At 33.9% G+C, this 19,087-nt stretch overlaps 2 protein-coding genes and 1 long non-coding RNA gene across 8 annotated transcripts in view; 2 read left to right on the forward strand and 1 right to left on the reverse strand.

Annotated features, from left to right (window-relative positions):
• Positions 1-19,087, forward strand: part of LOC137410439 (sacsin-like) — a 276,408-nt gene that overhangs the window by 59,335 nt on the left and 197,986 nt on the right. The window lies entirely within an intron of this gene.
• On the reverse strand, positions 546-17,782 carry LOC137410426 (uncharacterized). 6 transcript variants are annotated; one of them, XR_010981197.1, is made up of 10 exons: positions 17,535-17,669; positions 13,342-13,425; positions 10,664-10,747; positions 10,049-10,128; positions 9,677-9,823; positions 9,084-9,159; positions 8,390-8,499; positions 4,382-5,961; positions 2,980-3,183; positions 546-931 (listed from the first exon to the last, which is right to left on the reverse strand). It is a non-coding gene; the product is annotated as an uncharacterized lncRNA (long non-coding RNA). The 6 variants fall into 6 exon arrangements; XR_010981200.1 differs by lacking the exon at positions 13,342-13,425 and having other exon boundaries at positions 4,382-4,472; positions 5,426-5,961; positions 17,535-17,645; XR_010981198.1 differs by lacking the exons at positions 13,342-13,425; positions 17,535-17,669 and adding an exon at positions 17,739-17,782.
• On the forward strand, positions 17,918-18,870 carry LOC137410435 (general transcription factor II-I repeat domain-containing protein 2-like). The gene is made up of 2 exons (XM_068095852.1): positions 17,918-18,015; positions 18,156-18,870. Exons 1-2 carry the CDS (start codon positions 17,918-17,920, stop codon positions 18,868-18,870), a joined length of 813 nt encoding a protein of 270 aa, XP_067951953.1.

Raw genomic sequence — 19,087 nt, forward strand, 5'->3', positions numbered from 1 at the left:
AACACAGCAGAGATAGACAGTTGTTATACTTCTGAACTCAGGTTGAGGTGACCTACTCGGGAGCAAGTGCTCTCCTCTTCTCTAATCTGCTCTCTCTTTTAGTAGGCAATCTAGGTTGTTGCTTTCTTGGTGATGGTACTGATGCGCCAGATGCAAGTTGAATGGTTGGTACAGCATCATCTTTGAATGTGAGCCTAAAATATTTTGAAAAGATTGTATTTCATTTAAATTTTGTAAGCAGTCTGTCTATATATATATATATATATATATATATATATATATATATATATATATATATATATATATATATATATATGATGCGATGATGAACAACCACAGAAATGTAGACCATGTTAATTAATGTAGGCTACTGACTTGACAATATTGCTATCGATGCAGCTAGACTCTATTTACTCATGGATCTTTTATTTGGTTTTTATTCATGATAATTCTACAGATAAGATTTGGCTCTGGCTTAGTCAGCTGGATTCTTCCGATTGCGATCAGTTTGGGTTTGCTAGCTACCTAGTCCCAGCGCGGTTAAATTGGTTTAATTACTATGATAATATTATACAGTGAGGAATAAAAAAACACTTATACATTTGAACAAAGATATGCAACTCTTGGTTCTGATGTAGTGTAAGATCTTTAGTACAGAGAAAACATAACTTTTATCTCTGATAACATTTTATCATTCATTATAATATACTCATTTGACACAAGGCATCGTAAGACATTGATTATAATTGGTGAATGAGTCTGTAGAGAAATGCCTAAAGCACAGACGACTGTTACTAGTCCATTTGAAATTCTTAACTTTGGTCGAGACAAAGTGAATCCATCGAATTTGAAGAGAAGAACTCACAGGCCACACCTTCAGATGGTCTGTAGCTTCACAGTTGGCAGCTGCGCATCTTCTGCTCATCTTATTCTGGAAACAGTGGTAAAATTGCCTTTTTTCATCAATGATACCTTGATACTAACACAAATATTTTGTAATAAAATAATAAATGCAAGCCAAATAGGAGTTTTATAAGCGGATGGTTGTTGTTTCATCAATTTACAATAAGACTTCAGTATACTACTACTTACCTCAGGCTGGTAGAGGGATGAGTACAAAATATACTACTCAACTATATACTACTCAAGTTCATGATACCCCAATCTTCAATTGGCAATATACTACTCAAATTCCACAATAAACCACTCTCAATTTAACAATATACTACTACAAGTCAGCAAAACACCTATCTCAAGTTGACAATACAGAATGCACCACTATAATAAGTTGACAATATACCACTCGAAGTCAACAATACACCCCTCAATCAACAAAATGCCACTATAAATCAACAATATATCACTCAAAGTTGACTATATACCACTCGTAATCAACAATTAGGATGATGCACGATGTATTCTCAATGAAGGAGCATTATTTATTATTTTCTCAACCGAGTACTCGCAGCGTAGGGATGAGAAAGGAATGTGTTCGCGGGTTGTAGCAAGTTGAGCGGAACTTGCTTTCACGCTAAACTTTAATACTGCTTGGTGCGGTTGCATAACTGTAGGTTGCATAAGCAGCAGATCACGTAAGACACAGGTCTGCTTTCAATGGAAACTTTACCAAGATATAATTGTGTTCCAGGACTATTTGAAAGACGGTTGACCCATGACACGGCAGATAGGAGAATGCAGTGAAATGACTTTATCGAAACGGTTGTCTTAAAACCTATTCTTTTTCAATTCCAGCCTGTATTATAATCTCAGTCTTTCCTAAAAGGTAGATAGGATATTCAACACTGCTTGTAGATTGTTACTGGATGTTTTATGGGCTGCATGCCAAGAAAATAAAGCTCAAAAACCGCGATTTTATCATAAGCTAGCGTTGTTAGTTGGCCAATTGTAAGCTAGGTTACGCCACTAAATTAACGATATCCGCTAAATAGCAACGCGTTCTAAATGACATCGTTTTAGGGACAAAATGCAAATTAATCTCAAAATTGTTTGGAATTTTTTTATTGAGGCAAAAATTATGAAAAATAGTGTGACCATAGTGATCAGCATAGTTGGTTTGCTATTTGAAAATCTACTCAGGATGGGGGCAGTTATGGTTTAAATAGGTTAGACCATCTCATCATTTGGCATTATGGTATCTTTTACCTTTTTCTTGTTTTATATGTTGAATTTTTGTTTACTGCTTTGATAGTATAATAAACTATCTTATTTAATATGTTAGATAAACCTATTAAAAATTAGGATAGGCAATAGTATTAAAAAATTATGGGTCTAGCCGATTCCCTAACATTCAACAAAACATTCATCTATTGTATGTACAGTATTTTATACTTTCTATTTCTTCTTTAATTATATACTTATTTATATATGTCATGTATTTATTGAATAATAAAAAACAATACTTTTTATTTTCTCTGATGTTTTGAGGGACAATAAAAGTATTGAACTGCCATTGACCACTCTGCACAGATATAATCATAGAAATAAACTCGACTGACTAACAGGGGAAGATAACTGAGTGAGAGATGGGAAGATGGTGTCTGGGTTGCCTTAGCTAACTCATACATATGTGACAGCATGCAGTAACTCTCACAACTGTACGACCACAACATCACCATAATTACAGTAACTACAGTAATTACAGCTGCAACAGTATTGTTATAATAACAAAGGAGTTTGTTTTAAGTTAATATTAGATCTGTTTTTAAGTCTGTAGTTACTCTAAGTTGTTATTAACTGAGTACCTTGTTAAACAGGGACTCCCTGTATATTCAGACGTCTGTTAAATATGGGAACTTTTTTAAGTAGTATGAATTAATTAAACCAAATTAAAAAACGTTCAAGTTATTCTTTTAGTTCATACCAAACAGAATGTGTACGCAGAGCACAGAAAGTAGAACAACATAACGCATGCGTAAGCGATGTCTTGTAAATAGGTCTATGAAACTAAGCTCTACATACCTGGTGGTGTGACCAGCTCCATTGATGCAGGTACTCATTTGTAAAGATGTAATCACCAAACAAGGAGAGAAATACAGTAGAGTTGGCAGCATCTCTCAGTTCAGACCTTGGCAGCCATCTTTATCATATATTGTCTGTGCACAGTTTAAGGGCAAGCTGAAGAGATGCAGTCGTTTTAAAAACATCGGTACAGATCTGTTCTACCTTCAAGGGAAAATAAATATTCTGTAGCATTTGAACGATACGACAACAAAGTACTAGTTGCGAAACAGTGGATCTACATGTATGTATGAAATAATTTGTCCGTTTAGAGGGTAGGTAGCCATGCTACAACATCATAAAAGATTATAGTATAAATATTAGTTATCTAAGTCTGACAACAAGATTAATCTATCCAACCCCAGAAACTACCGTAAGACTACCATATAGAATTACTAGCTGTGCCACCCGGTGTTGCCCGTGTAATAGAAGAGTATTTGGACAGGAAACTCATTTGTATTTAACATATAACAACATTTGCCATTCTAACTTTCAAACTAAATATCATGAAAAATGTTTTTTGTCTTATACACAATGAGAAGTAGTGAGAGTTTTGCTATTAACCAGTTTAATAATGTGAACGAACAGCTTCTCGTGACGTTATGCTATGACCCGCATCACACGCAAACCAGTTAGGTTTTGTTCTGATATAATGAATTATATTGGCAGGCTAGCAATTCGACTTCCGTAGTTTTGTGGGCAAGGCGTCAGACTGGTGAATGGCCCGGTCCAAGATCGAATCCCCTTCGGTACGGAATATTTATCCTGAGATTTTAAGATCTATAGCCGGATTTCCGACGACGACACACGGACTTGGAGATATATATATATAAATTGAAAAAAGAGTTTGTCATATAAATAGTTAGTAGTCTGAAGTATGCCAGTAAGTTGGCATTTTGACAGAACTAGCAACTACTTCCTTACTAACTTACTTAATACCACCCAGGTTGATCTCAATGTCTCAATCCTATAACAACATGTCAACTAGTTTTACCATAGTAACTATGACACAGTTGGCTGTTCACAATTAGTTGAATGTTCATGGTAGAGGGCTGATGGTATTCAGCTGTGAGCATGATACCGTGTGACCAGTTATGATTGTGGTGCCACGTAACCAGCTATGACTGTGATACCATGTAGCCAGTTATGATTGTGATACCATGTGACCAGGTATGATCATGACACCATGTGACTAGCTATGACTGCAATGCACTCAACAGTCAGGACATCAAAGAGTTAGATCGAAAGTGAGTCCACACAGTGCGGAGATAACCTTTTGTTAAGATGTAACCAGATGTAACTTTAGCCAATGCTATCAGTATCTACTCATGTATATGTCTACTATGTGACATACAGTACTTACCTACGAAACAACTAGCTATAAAGTGCTCATTTTGGTTATAGAAAGAAGGAGACAACCTGTGATATCAAACACTACCTTCTCCTGTTCTGATCTACAATGTAAATACAAATAGAGTGATAGCATGTATACCCAGTGCTTAAAATGATACAAAGGCCTGAACTAGTTACAACTAACTAAAGATATAAATATTATTATTAATAAAGTTAAACTTACAAGAGATGATGTGAGTCTATGTCAGTTTGGAGCACTTTATTACTATAAACTATTATAAAAGTATTTTTATAATAAGAGCAGTGACAATAACCAGAGTAAGATGTACACACATTATATAACATTGAGGCATGGCTTCATATCACCTTTGTTAGCCCTGTGTAAGAACTGCTGGATTTCCATAGTTAGAGATTAGTTGAATCTTGATATGGCTGGCTTAACCTGCTTCGGCATAACCATCATATTAACTCTGCTCTTGTTACATTGCCATCGATATCATCAATAAGTTATGTTTACCCACCCGTGTTATCTTACACTAATATAAACAAACCAAGTCGTGAGAGTTATCACAACGAATCACTTTTTAAAATGATTACCCTTCTGTCAACCAACATCTACATTGTATAGATGGTGTGTAGGTAACATAACAAACAATTACTCTTGCAGTAAAAACTCACTTTTTAAAGACAAAGGGTCTGTTATCAGTTACATTTTTCGTATCCACTATATTGCTAATATTCATTTAAATTTTATGCAAATGGGGATATCCGTTTAGCATGTGTGCATACTAGTGTATTTATGAGGTGTCATTTAGTTTACAACCGTATCACTGTACACGAATGACAACAGTTATATTCTGGTGACTTGGTTGCGCAATGTTAAATTTGTCCTTGACCTTGCATACATCTTAATAACATCCAATATAGTCAGTTTGTAAACTATGGGGCGAAGAAGATAGCGACAAAATAAAAAGATACAGACGCATAGATATGTTTGGTTTATCTCTGGTTTTATGCAGACGTTAACATAAATAAATGTCTGTAATATACCTACTTTTAAATATTAAAAAATAACTTGGAGTGGGAACTGTCAGAAAGCTTTTGGGATCCTGCAGAAAGATGTCAGATCACAACAGAAGATCTCACAGTGAGTGGGATCCTCTGTTGGGATTCCACTCACTAGAGCTGGTGCTCAGCTCTAGTGAGTGGGACCAGTCACTAGAGTCAAAACTGGTAATGAACTATTTGAATGGTTTTCTATTAGGACTGGTCAATATGTTATGTTTACAAGCTAGGTAGAACTCATCCGTAGTCAGGAAAGATAGAAGAACTCTTGAAATCTATCTCCAGCTGTCTCACTATTTTGCAATTTATGAATTTATACTCTTCCTGATCAAAAAGGCCTTCACATTTCTCAGAATCTATAGGTTGAATAAAACTGTAGATGGCGCAAGGGTAGAACTTGGCCTGGAAGTGGAGATATTCTTGATAATTCTTCTCAACCAGCACTGAAGGAAAGAGGGTAGGGTACAACATGACAGTTCTTTAGTTCAACAAGCTACAGAGTATAGCAGCTCATCAGTTGACCATCTGAAGAAAATATAACAGATCTGTTGTATTTCCAACTACTAGCAATAGAGATTTTTCACATCAGTTAAAAATATCAACTTAAACTGTCTACGTGTAAACATAGAGTTAACTAGCGTAGCACCATAAATGTAGTAAAGTATAAATGTAGGCATCACTTCTATTTCCAAAAATAATTTACCATCATACATGTAGTTTTATTCTTCTACTTCCACCCTCAGATTCTAATGGTTAGTTATTGTTACAACCTTCTCTGTACTCTGAGGGGTTTATCACTGACGTATTCAATCAGACGTCCAAGTTAAGTCCTACATAATAGACATAGCCTGTAATCCTCATGTAGTACATGATTAGATTCAGTTCAGCAGACTTGATATTAGTAACCTGCCAGCCTTACAAAATAATACATCTACTAGCTGAAACTAATGCTACATTAGCTGATACTCATTAGCTATGATATGATTGGAGCTAGACATCTACATAAAGCCACCAATCTTAGTGAATTAGAGACGTACATGTATAACCTTAGATCGTAGAGCAATAAGTTTCCATAGAGCTTACATTAGTAAACTTTGATAGTCATAATGCCACAGTCCATGACATGAACTTTATATTATAAATAGAGCTGCACAATGATCGTGTTAATTAAACGATTAACACGACTAATACAAATAAACGATTAACTGAGTTGGGCCAATTAATCTTCAATTAAAATGCAACCGAGGTGATGATCTTGATGTGGTTCCTTTCCTTTGTACTGTTTAGTACTATACTTTATACTAACATAGCAGGCTACTACCATTTAATTTACTAACAAATATTATGACAAGCAACACTTTCTTACCAATAAATTAAACCACAATTATTTTGCACTTGACTATGAAAACGCAGTGAGTCCCTAACATTAAACTTGTTTATACAATGCACAAGCGCGTGCCGATCTAGTTGTAAGCGGCCATGCCGTTAGTTGTTTGAACATGTTTCTAGGTAATAGCAACAAAATAGATTTCAGTATTATTTAATATCTTACAGTTTATTTTTGTTTATTTTTAAAAACTTCCTTAAGTAAATTATTCATGTATTTTCATTTTTCAAAAAAATCACAATCATATTTCAGCTTCAGAATATTAGTAATATAAGATTGCCACTTTATTGGAGCATGAAAGCAGAAATATATCTTCCACCGTAGGTAGCGCATTTCAGTAAGTTGTTGGAAGCGTAAACAAAAAAGCGAAGGGCAGTATATGCCAGAAAGAATTTGCTTACCACCACAGCACATCATCATTAAGATATATTTTAACTAGTTCTCATCTTACCGCGCAGAAATCATCACCAGCTGTTGCAGACAATAACTAATACTACTGACTACCGGCACTGCTGTGCCCTGTGAGCGGCTATTCTTTAAAGCTGGCAATAATGTATGTAGGAAGAGGGCATCTCTTTATTCGGATAATGTGAATAAACTGTGCTGCCTCAACTCTTGGTTGACTTAATTATAGATTTTCATAGACAGATTTCATACTCATAATAATTATTCCATTTTAACTTATGTACATTGTACTTGTACATTGCACTTATGTACACTACTGCTAACAATTGTTTAAACTATAATCAATCTATATGTAGCTGTATTATTTGTTTTTGAATATGCAGGTTTTTGCTAGATTAGTTCTAAGATTTATCGAAGATTAACTGGTTCAGACCAGTTATTAATCGCGATCAATTTTTACAATCGTTGTGCAGCTCTAATTATAAGACTAATCAAAATATGACTATAGACAGACACTGCTCCAAGAAAGATTAACTCAACCAATTATACCGATACAACTCCAAAACTAAATCCTATCTAAAAGATCGACTCGCTTGTGCTAAAACCAAACTATATCAAAACATATTAAAAATGGTGGACAAGTGAAAGCCACTAAAAACTTGGCCATTTTGCTGTCAGCATTGAAACACAATTTTTGTAAGTGTTACTGTTGTTATGCTGATGGTCAGGAATACACAGAAGACATCGATTAAATTAAGAAAAAGCTATGGTGAAGTGTCAAGGAAAAACTGATAGACAAGACAACTTCATATTTTTTTATGATCAGCTATTGGGAAGAGGGATCACATGATGTTAATGACAGTAGCTAATTTATCCTGCTGTCATAGTTTATAATAGCCATAGATCATTCTGTACCACATGTCTATAGCCTTTGATCTAATATTACTAGGCATTTATATCCAGAAGTCCTAAAGTACTGAATATTGATAACCATAAATTATTTTGTAGATATTTACAACAATAGATCCTAATGTACTATATGTCTATAGCCACTAATCTTACTGTAAAAGACATCTGCAGCTGTAGTTCATCATGTGTTGAACTTATTAAGTCTGTGACAGAGCAATTAAGTGCAGTCTCTGATTCTAGAAAAATACACACCTACCATAGCCTGTGGTTCTCCATAAGCGCATCCCTAATCACAGCTTATGAGTTGAGTCTAGTTAGATCTATAACTAGTCAGTCTAACATTCCATATGCTCACTGATAACCTGCAAGCATCAGGTGATAGTTGTACCTAGTTTCACTATTAGTACGACAGATGGTAAAAAATATGCTGACATTGTAGGTGCCAAGACAAAGGTAAAACAATCCCAATCTGACAACCAGTTTGCTACATTTTAGTGAATATGTATGGTATAGCTTGAGGTCTTCAGGAAGGGTTGTGTTGAAAATTTCACTTTATGAATAGTGTTGTACTCTATGAACTGATGAAAATAATTAAGTGAGTGTGAGAAATCAAGTGAGTGTTGCATTCGAGAAACCATCAACTATTTTACCCAGTAATTCAACAAGAAAGTAATGGCAGGTTTATGGAAACTGAGGGGTTTGTGATAAAAAGAAAGATGAACTTACTGTCTGTTAGGCTGCAGATTTATTATACAAAAAGAAACGAATTCATTGAATTGGACGTTTAGTAGTTTCACTACGAAATATGATTCTACAAAAAAATTTTAATCGATAAATTATATGTTAGATTTTAACTTGTTTTATTAAAATCACCATTTCAATATAATATGGTAACTAATTATTCTACAAGCAACAAAAGCGAAAAGATTCATAGAGCTATACATACCCAGTAGTCATGTCTAGCATCTATACTTTACACTTGAGTAACTCTACTGGACAGGATATTGCTGACAGTACCAGGTCTGTAAGAAAAGAGCTCTATTAGAGTGACTATTACTAACATAATACACACTCAAGACACATTAGCACCCACAACGCACTAGTTTAATCTCTGAAACTTTCTGTTAGCCACACACAGTCATCTCTCCTTGAGAGAGACGTTTCAGTACCTACACTGATATATTACTAACCATCTGATTAATAATGCTTTCTCAGTAGATTTTAAAGTTTCTCACAGAGTACATGATTAGAACATGCTTGGGAACCTTACAATAGATCAGATATGATAGAACCTTACAATACTAACACTAAACACAAATTTGCTTAAGGAAGTAACAATAGAATATATCTCGTAGCAAAAACTAGTGTTAGACTTTTGTTAGCCTGAGCAAATTATGTAAAAGTAAAACTAGGTTCAGGACCTTCAACTAGATGAAAACTAGCTCCTGTACAATGCTCTAAATTAAATTCAGTTTGAGAAAGTATGAGTTATAGCTTCATTAAAGACCTTGTACTAAATCACCACATGTTTTTACTTACCAGTGACGGTTAGAGAATTCGATCTCATTGAGTTGATATCAACAATCCTTCTCTGAAGACAACCAAATGCTCCAAAGTAAATTGAGTGGGTTTACAGCAGTCAATGAGTCTCTGATAAGAGCCATGTGGTTGGAACTATGGATACAGCTGCAATAGAGGTAATTGTTAACTCTGAGAGGCATTCTCTATGGATAACACAAGCTTAACATCAACATATTAACTAGTACTAAATTCTTTCTCTACAGCTTTATAGTTTATAAAGATAAACTCTTAATAAATTGACAGTGAGATAGACATGTGACATGTATCATGTGTCAAAACAGTAACCAAATTGTTTGAGTACATCAGAAAGATAAATTGATTCCAACCTACGGCATTTTTGTGATGGCGACGAATAACTGTTGGTTTTTGAGCTTTTAAGAGCTTGTAATCACATTTTCACATATTTTCACCTACAACACAACAGAGTAGGACACGATGAATCTTTTGATACCAAATAACTGTAATGTGAATTTTGTTGCAAGTCAACCTTTAAAATTTATTTAAAGTTGTAAACCTTCAAATGTATTCCGATATACAGTTAACCAGCATAAATTGGTTTCATTGGCCATAAAAATGTCCGAAATGTTTTGCAGGATGAGCTTAGACCTTTTTTCAGCCAGTTTCACTTCTACCACAAGCACGTCCGAGTCCGCCAGGTTATTAATATTATTACAGCTCAAGGCATTATTATTACTAATAAAAATAAAATGATAAGTCTCAGTAGAATGATTGTACAATTTATATTAATCTGTGAATGGTTTGGTCTATCGATACAAATATATAAAATAATGCCTATTCATAAGGCATATTGTCTGAGTTGATTATATTTCCATTAAGAGATGTTCAACCATCGTTAAAAAGTAAAATACATTTACTGACTATATCTTAATGAAAACCATTCAACTTGGTAACATGCCAGACTGTTATAGAAGGAGTTGAACTCACAACAATGATGTGGTACAGGTCATCCAATACCAGAGGACGTGTGAAGCCACAATAGTAAGTTGTGCTCTGAGCAGATACTCTGTACTATAATATATCGAAGAAGTATATTAATACTATAAACTAGGTCTAGAGAACTGAAGCTATGTAGACAGTGGTAGGTAGGTGCTGACCCTTAGTGTTTAGTACTTGCTTATGATTGGCTTAGCAAAAAGACTAAAATCTTGTTCTTTAGACTTATTTGCCTCAACTTGTCCAAGTTCTGGACACAACTCTTGTACAAACGTGTTACACACGAGGTTGGACCAACTATTTTGTTGGAAATATATATCATAATCATTATAATTTATGAGTGCATATAAAGCAACAGAAGAAAACACTAAAAAGCAAACTCAACTTTGGTTGGGAATATACATGAATTAATAAGCAACAAATTTACATCTATTATTAACAGTGATTCTCAGTACGGTTTGTGAATTTTCAGTGGAAGTAAATCATAGGGTTTAAAAACATAAATGGTAAAATACAAAAACTTGACTTAAATATTTGATTAAAAATCCGTAATTAACTTAGAGGATGCTTATCTGAGTATTTAAAGTGAAAATATTTTAATGCAAAGTGAATTTATCTTAAATAAAGCTTTGTCACAAAAAATTAAATAAAAAACTAATTGTACATCACTTTCTATTTTCCAAAATCGGACTATAATATATTTTGTCAAAATAACTGTACACTAACATATGTAAACTACACATGTAACTATTTCATAAGAGTAATTAGCATACAGTTGATATTTTACAAACTTGATTTCAAAGCAAGAATAGAGAAATCGTTATTTTTAAAAACAACTACACCCTGACATATAGACAAATATTTTAATAGGATATTATTCTACAAATTTGACTTGATGTGAGAATGAAAATTGTTATCTTATCTCAAACATTCGTTACCTTTATTGACACTAAAGTTATAATTATCTGATTTTAGCTTGATATTTTTTATTCTGTTTGATACTTATAGACAACGTCTGTGCAAATAGGTAAGACAAACATTGCCATATAATTCATTGGCTTGTTGTGGTAAAAGGTTTAGAAGATGTGTCCATTAAATTGAAGTCTAAAAAGGTTCAAATGTTAGTAGAATTCGTAGAATTAGCTATTGTCAAATTGTTTGTACGAAACAGATGTTTTAAACAATAGGCTTATAAGATGCGTCAGTTTTAAGTTATAATTGCTTAAAAACTGCTACTTTTAGTTACCATTTAAAAGTCATTTGTTTAACCATAGTCTGAGTTTTGCTAAGCTGATCATGTGAGATAATCAACAGAAATAATAAACTAAATGACTGAGGTAGCCAGGGTTACAGTGAAAAAAGTGATGGGAACTACTTTAAAGGAAGCAGCAATAAAGAATATGACTTCGGGAGTCAGCGTTCTTCAAGAGGCAGTTCAAATAAATATAATAGTATTGACAGAACTGCTCTTAGATACACCTGATAGATATAAGGAATGAGTGAGCTACAATTTAAACTGTAGTGACTGATGAATCATCTTGCTATTAAATGTTGTGAAGGAAGAAGTGATGTCATGCATCTTGAGATAACAGGGACAGGTATCAAGATGGTAGTTATAGCAGAATACAGATTAATAGCTACAATGGGCACAGTAAGATGTGTGAAACATCAGTAGACAGAAGAAAGCTAAAACAGCAGTTATGATATGACAGTTGAGGAGGCAGTATGGGAAGGTTTAGTAGAGTGAGAGATACTAGTATGGATATGGGGAGGAACAGGAACAGCCCCCAGTAATATAAAAGGTTTAGAAGTCAAGTGAATACAACATGAATAGATATCAGAGTAGTAGTAGTCCAAGTGATGAATAAGACAGTTGCTATAGGAAGTAAGATATGAGTGGATATGAAGAGAGGAACAGAGGCTATGGAAATGGTAGCAATGCATAACAGAGGTACCATAATGATAGCAAAGGTAGCAGCATGAGCAGAAATGTCAGATTTTCAGTCTCTAAAGGCAAGTATAGTGCAAACCAATGGCTCAGTCAAAACTTGTGTTGTTTGATAGTTAGAGACAAGGAATATGAATTTACTTTTTATGTTAGGAAAACTAAGAAAACAAGTGAGTGTTGCATTTGAAAAACCATCAACTACTTTACCCTCTTCCTTGCTAGTGGTTCGATCTGTAGATATAATTGACCTTGAACTTAGAGCAGATACAAACTTGACTCATTTGCTCCTAAATGAGTCTTTTACCAGGACATAATTTACATATTCAGTAAAACCTAATAGTCGACAAAGGGGCATCTAAATCATTATAGCTTATGAACATCACCATCTTCAAAAATATTTTGATCCAAACTCAATCAGCATGAGATTTTACATCAACCGTGCCATAAAAATGCCAAATTTATTTTGCAGCTCTGACATTTTTTTTCAGCCAGTTTCACTTCTACAGCAAGCATGGTAAGACGAGTTATGAATATTATTACAGCTTAAAGCATTTTTATTACTAATTTTTTTTTTATTACTCTTATGGTCTGACTTGATTATATTTCTATTAAGGTACATTCAACCATCTTTAGAAAGTAAAATAGACTTACTGACTATATCTCAATAAAAACAATTTAGTTGGTTCACATGCCAGACTGTCATAAAAGGAATTGAACATACCAAAATAATGTGGTGCAGATCATTCAATACCAGAGGACGTGTGAAGATGCAATAGTAAGTTGCGCTCTGAGCAGATACCCTGTACTATAATATATCAATGAAGTATATTAATACTGTAAACTAGGTCTAGAGAACTGAAGCTCTGTAGACAGTTGCAGGTAAGTACTGACACGTTCAGTACTTATGATTGGCTTAGCAAAAATACTAAAATCTTTAGACATATTTTGTATTCGCTTTCACAAGTTTTGGATAAACACAACTATTGTATTCCCATGTTACAGATGTTACAAGATAAGACAACTTTAACAACCAAACTCAACCTTGGTTGGGAATATATATGAATTAATTGGCAACAAACTTACAGTATTATAAACTGTGATTCTCAGGACAGTTTGTGAATTTTCAGTGGAAGTGAATCATAGGGTTTAAAAACATACTTGGTAAACTATTAAAATTTGGCTTTTATTTATTTGATTAATAATCCATAATTAATGAAAAAAATGACTATATGAGTACCTAATGTTAAAATAATTGAATGCTAAAAAAGTGCATTTCCTCTGGTAACAGTTTTGTCATGAAAAATCCCAAAGAGATATTATTTGTACATCACCTGGTTTTTTTAAAATGTTTTTTATCATATTTTGTTTTAAATAACTACACACTGACATATAGACAAAGATTTTAATAGGATATTATTTTAAGAATTTGATTCGATGTGAGAAAGGAAATTGTTATCTTATCTCAAACATCCATTACCTTTATTGACACTAAAGTTATAATTATCTGATGTTAGCTTGATATTCTTTATTCTGTTTGATAGGAAATGTCTGAGCAAGTAGGAAAGACAGGCATTGCCATATAATTCATTGGCTTATGGTGGTAAAAGGTTTAGAAGATGTGTTCATTAAACGGAAACCAGATGTTTCATGTGATAATGGATTCAGCATTGCTGTAACAATGAGAATGCCAGATGGAGAGCATCAAAAATACAGCTAACTCGTTGTCTTATTGCTTTAAACTTCCTTTTTGATTGGTTAATTCTACACAGCAAAAGTGCTTCATGATTGTAAAACGACCTTCAACAAAACCTTAAATGTTAACTGACCGCATTTTAAAACCACCTTAATTTCTTCATATATTATAATGATATATTTTTGTTCTCCAAAGATTTTGAACGTTGAAAATCAAAACGAAAAACAGTTTGGAAAGCAGAAAATAATTATGATGGAAGCTCTGTGACACAAAAAGGTCGCTTGTTTGGCAAAACACTGACATATAATATGTGATGGCAATAAGAATAAGCAATGTATGATTGCAATATATTCAAATACACATTTTCCATCCTCTAGACGTCAAACTGAAGGCTTTGATTGTCCAAAATGGCAGATAATTACAATGCAAAGTCGAAATAGATTTCACAGAGTTCGAAAAAGGTTGCCATGTTTTAAACGCCCAGCATTAACTTTCAAGTGGAGGTTATAGAATTATACCAACCAGCTTGTGAGCTAGTAAAATATTTTTTTACACAAACAGGAACATTGAAAAACTTGAATTCATCAAAGTCGTCGTGTTCGTAAAATTAGCTATTCTCAAACTGCTTGTTCAAAACACAAGTTTTAAACAATAGGCTTAGAAGTTGCGTCAGTTTTAATGCTTGAAAATTCTATCTTATAAACACATGCTCTGCATTCATGCTCATAGATAGTCAAGGTAGAAAATGTGCGTTTTAATATGATTATAAAATATTGCAACTGTTTCTAGTCAAACTTTCCCAAAGATCTCTGTCTATTTTTACAAATTAAAAAATTCGATAAAAACCAGTATGAGTTTGAAAGTACACAAAAAACATTGTTCAATCACTAAACCGTAATGTTACCTGCCATATTATTATTATTATTACTAATGTCGTAACGGTTTCTGTCATCAGTTTACTTTTAAACAGGCCATGAAAGTGAGTGTTGTGTGTTGTTACAATATTAGCTATCGAGTGTGTGTTGTATCAGAGCAGCTATTCAGCACTTGAGTATGATAGATTATTCATTGTATAAAACAAACATGTACTTGTTTATATTTTATAGCAGCCTCCTTATTGGGCTTGAAATGAGCAATAAAACTATACAGTTGCATTTCACCAGATATTATCTACTAAAAACCTACTATAATCTACCAAGAAGTTCTTGTTTTACCACCACACTCCAATTTTACAGCACATTTTAATTCTCAGCAGTGATTAGCTCATTTCTCACAGCACAAACTACCAATTCCATTTATGAGGCTCTATTCATAACTTGTTCACAGCTTAGAGATTATGGTACTTTTGTAATTAGTATTAAATGCTTGTGATTATTACTGTTACTACTATTTTCTTCCGGCTGTTAATGTTATCATGTTAAAATATAGAAGGTTGTGATCAGACACTCAAATATTAAGTTTGTAGTTTCAGTGTTTTCATATACTAGGTCACACTTTAAAATTATTAACAAAGACAAATCTTTACAACTAAACAGTCTGCACCCTAAAATATTCTCTATATCTAATTGTATACTTCGTTATTTTTGCCCCTGATTGTCCGCTTGTTTATTTCACCTGAGATCCAAAAGTAACTCAAAGCAGATGTTTAAACAGTGACGGCAATCACTTCACCAACGTCTATGGGAAATGGTAAAACAATGATTATAGTTTACCCTGAATCTACCTGTTACAAAGGCACAAGCATACTTTTATCTATGACAGGAAATCATAGTATAAACTGATGGTAAAATATGATTCTCCAAAGCATTCAGAACAAATTCTTAAGAATAAATTTGTTAAATACACCTAAAACCTTTCAATTTGTCTCAAGGCGGAATTCATACTAGTGCAAGCAAGCTCAGAAGTTCCATCTTTCTGAAAAGCTCTTATCACAGCTTATCTTATCAACTTAATAGATGATACAGTTTTATCAGATTATGTGTTTAAATTAACTGATATCACAATCTGCAGTATCTTTAATAGCAACAAAAAATTTGATATAAAAATTTGCACATAATTTTATTATGTAAGCAAACTGAGCAAAGCAATGTATTTATACTAACTAAAAGACTTCACATCTAAAAGACTATCACATTGACTAAAAATATTTTAATTTTATTGCAAGTATAAAATTCGCATGAAAGATATTGCCCTTGCATAAAAAATTGAATCGAGTACCAAAAATTGATTTAAAAATTAGTTGTGAGAGAACAAATTCTTTTAAAATGTCATAATTATTTACATAATAAAGTTGAAGTTGTCTAACTTTTGACTGTATACTCTTGTGATGGATTTGCGAAACCAAGCTTTCTTACGATTAGCCCACTTTATAATACAAAAATCAGCTTGTATAGAAAACCAACTGACAGAAAACAAAATTTTCTGTAAAAAACAACAGCAACCCAACATGCTGGTAGAGATAAGAGAGAATGAAGAACCTATGAACAATGAAGCGAAGAGTGACGAAATGGACAACTACAAAGAAAGGCACTTTGTAAATTACATGAAAGAAAACAGTGTAGTAGCAATAATTAACCTCTACACAGCGGGATACATCCATACACCATTTACATGTTTGCATTTGCATGTGTAACTATTTGGGTACTTACTAACGTATACCCAGTTCAGCATTATGTTTGATATTATCCAGCTGTATCTACCTTTTCATGCTTGCTGTAAAACATGAAGAATGCAGAACCATACTGAGCAACCGGTGGTGGTGCTTGCAGCAATTAAAGTTGTGCATGAGAGCTCTTACTTATCCATTGTAAGACAACTTGGACGCCGAACAAACTCACAAGTGGCTATTCACAACACTTTAGGCCTATATGTAAACGAATTATTTGATCTTATAAATTCTTCTGGTTTTTTGACAGGATATAATGCATTAAAAAGCTATTAAAATGCACTAATTACGATTATTGATTATGGCTATGTGATCGACTTTTAATGAACAAAATGATCTTTGAAAATACTATTAAACATAATATGTTTAATAGTATTTAACTAACAAACAATATTATTGTTTATTAGTTGCTAGTGTGACTAAGCTTTCAAGTAAAAGATCAATGAGAATATCGAAAGCGAATTTAATTTTCCTATCTGTAGAAAAAGTAAGATCAATATTGTAAATCAGGTGGTTTAGGTTAATTCAAGAGGCTTTTTTCGCCAGTAAAACTTACCAAATCATTCAAAAAATAGCACACGTGAAGCAAATGTAATCTGTGACATACAAACAATCCCTTGCATTCCATCCCTTCACTACCAGGGCAGACTGCACTGCAACTAAATTCACAAACCTAAATATTAACCTTGATTAGTTGATGACATAGAGCGTGTATTTGATTGCAATAGCGAGTATGTTTGTCAGAAAATAACAAGCTTACTGGATGTGTCATGGAGCTCTGCAATCGTAACTCGTCCATTGTTGTACGTTTATACGCAAAGCGATTACGCTGCGATCACGTAGATATGTTTACCACGGGCTAGCCGGGTCGCGAGAGGAAATTAGCACCCCAAAAACTCTCGTGAGAGAAGTCAAGAAAGCGCGATTGTGCCGCGATATATGACATTATCACAACCAGAGCCGTATACTATACGGCTAAAATTTCTCCAGGAGTCTGATTCTCAGTATGATGATTTGTTAGTACACAACAACGTCAGGTTAGTACCATACTGCTATTTTTGAATTATATTTGACATACTTATTTTCATTACATTATGAAAAGGTAAAAAAGGACAGCAAAGTTGTGAATGTTGTGAATTATTTTTAATATACAATGTACTTTAATGTATATTTGCAGATGGCTGAGTAAGGGTATAGCTTTGCAAAGGGTATGGACTGTAAGACAGCATATTGAGCAGGTTTTTAGTGAGATTGGAGGAGATGCAGCAGAACGATTTTTAGAGATTCTCAGATCGGAGCATTCACTGAGAGACATGGCTTTTCTGACAGACATTTTGGCCTATCTGAATGACCTAAATTTGAAATTGCAGGGTGAAGGTCGTAATGTGGTAGAACTCTGGCAGGCAGTAACATCTTTTAAAGACAAACTCCACTGTTTTTACGAGGACATAAACAGTGATATGAACCACTTTCCAATCATCAGAGAATTTGAGAATGGTCGTGATGATGTCGTGGACCTTACAGCAGCATGCGCTTTTCTCATTGATGTTTCTTCAGAGATGGAGCGTCGCTTTGCTGCCTTTGATAGTATCAATGGCATTATTGAGCTGGTTGCGTGCCCATTTCAGGCACATCAGCTTTGGAAAACCCAAGTTGATAACTTTCCTCATGTTCCGAGAGGTGTGGCAGAATTAGAGCTGTGTGATTTAAAGGCAGATATACTGGCTAAAGCTCAATTTGCTGAGCAAACTATTGTAGGGTTCCGAACACAACCTGCTGTCCAGGAGAAGTATCCTATGCTATGCAAAATGGCAGTGCACTTACCTACTTTCTTTGGTACAACCTACTTGTGTGAATCAATGTTTTCAAAGCTGACATTTATAAAAAAGTAGGTATCGGGGTGTACTGACAGAGGAACACACTCAAAAGCTCTTATCTGTAGCAGTAACCAAAGATAAACCAGATATTGCAGCAATAGCTGCAAAGCAAACTTGCTTCCATGTGTCTCATTAACATTACATATACTTCTTCTGCACAGTAGATTTTGTTGAGAATAAACCTACATATGTTATTATGTTACACCTTGTTACTTTCATGTTTATGTTCATG

Source organism: Watersipora subatra, unplaced genomic scaffold (assembly GCF_963576615.1).
Source record: "Watersipora subatra unplaced genomic scaffold, tzWatSuba1.1 SCAFFOLD_27, whole genome shotgun sequence".
NCBI classification, from domain to species: domain Eukaryota; kingdom Metazoa; phylum Bryozoa; class Gymnolaemata; order Cheilostomatida; family Watersiporidae; genus Watersipora; species Watersipora subatra.

What these genes read in the sequence shown, in the direction of transcription:
- LOC137410435 (XM_068095852.1), top strand. Translation starts at nt 17,918, where the DNA reads ATGACATTATCACAACCAGAGCCGTATACTATACGGCTAAAATTTCTC. An exon ending in TTAGTACACAACAACGTCAG is followed by an intron (nt 18,016 to 18,155) that starts GTTAGTACCATA and finishes GTATATTTGCAG; the next exon opens with ATGGCTGAGTAAGGGTATAG.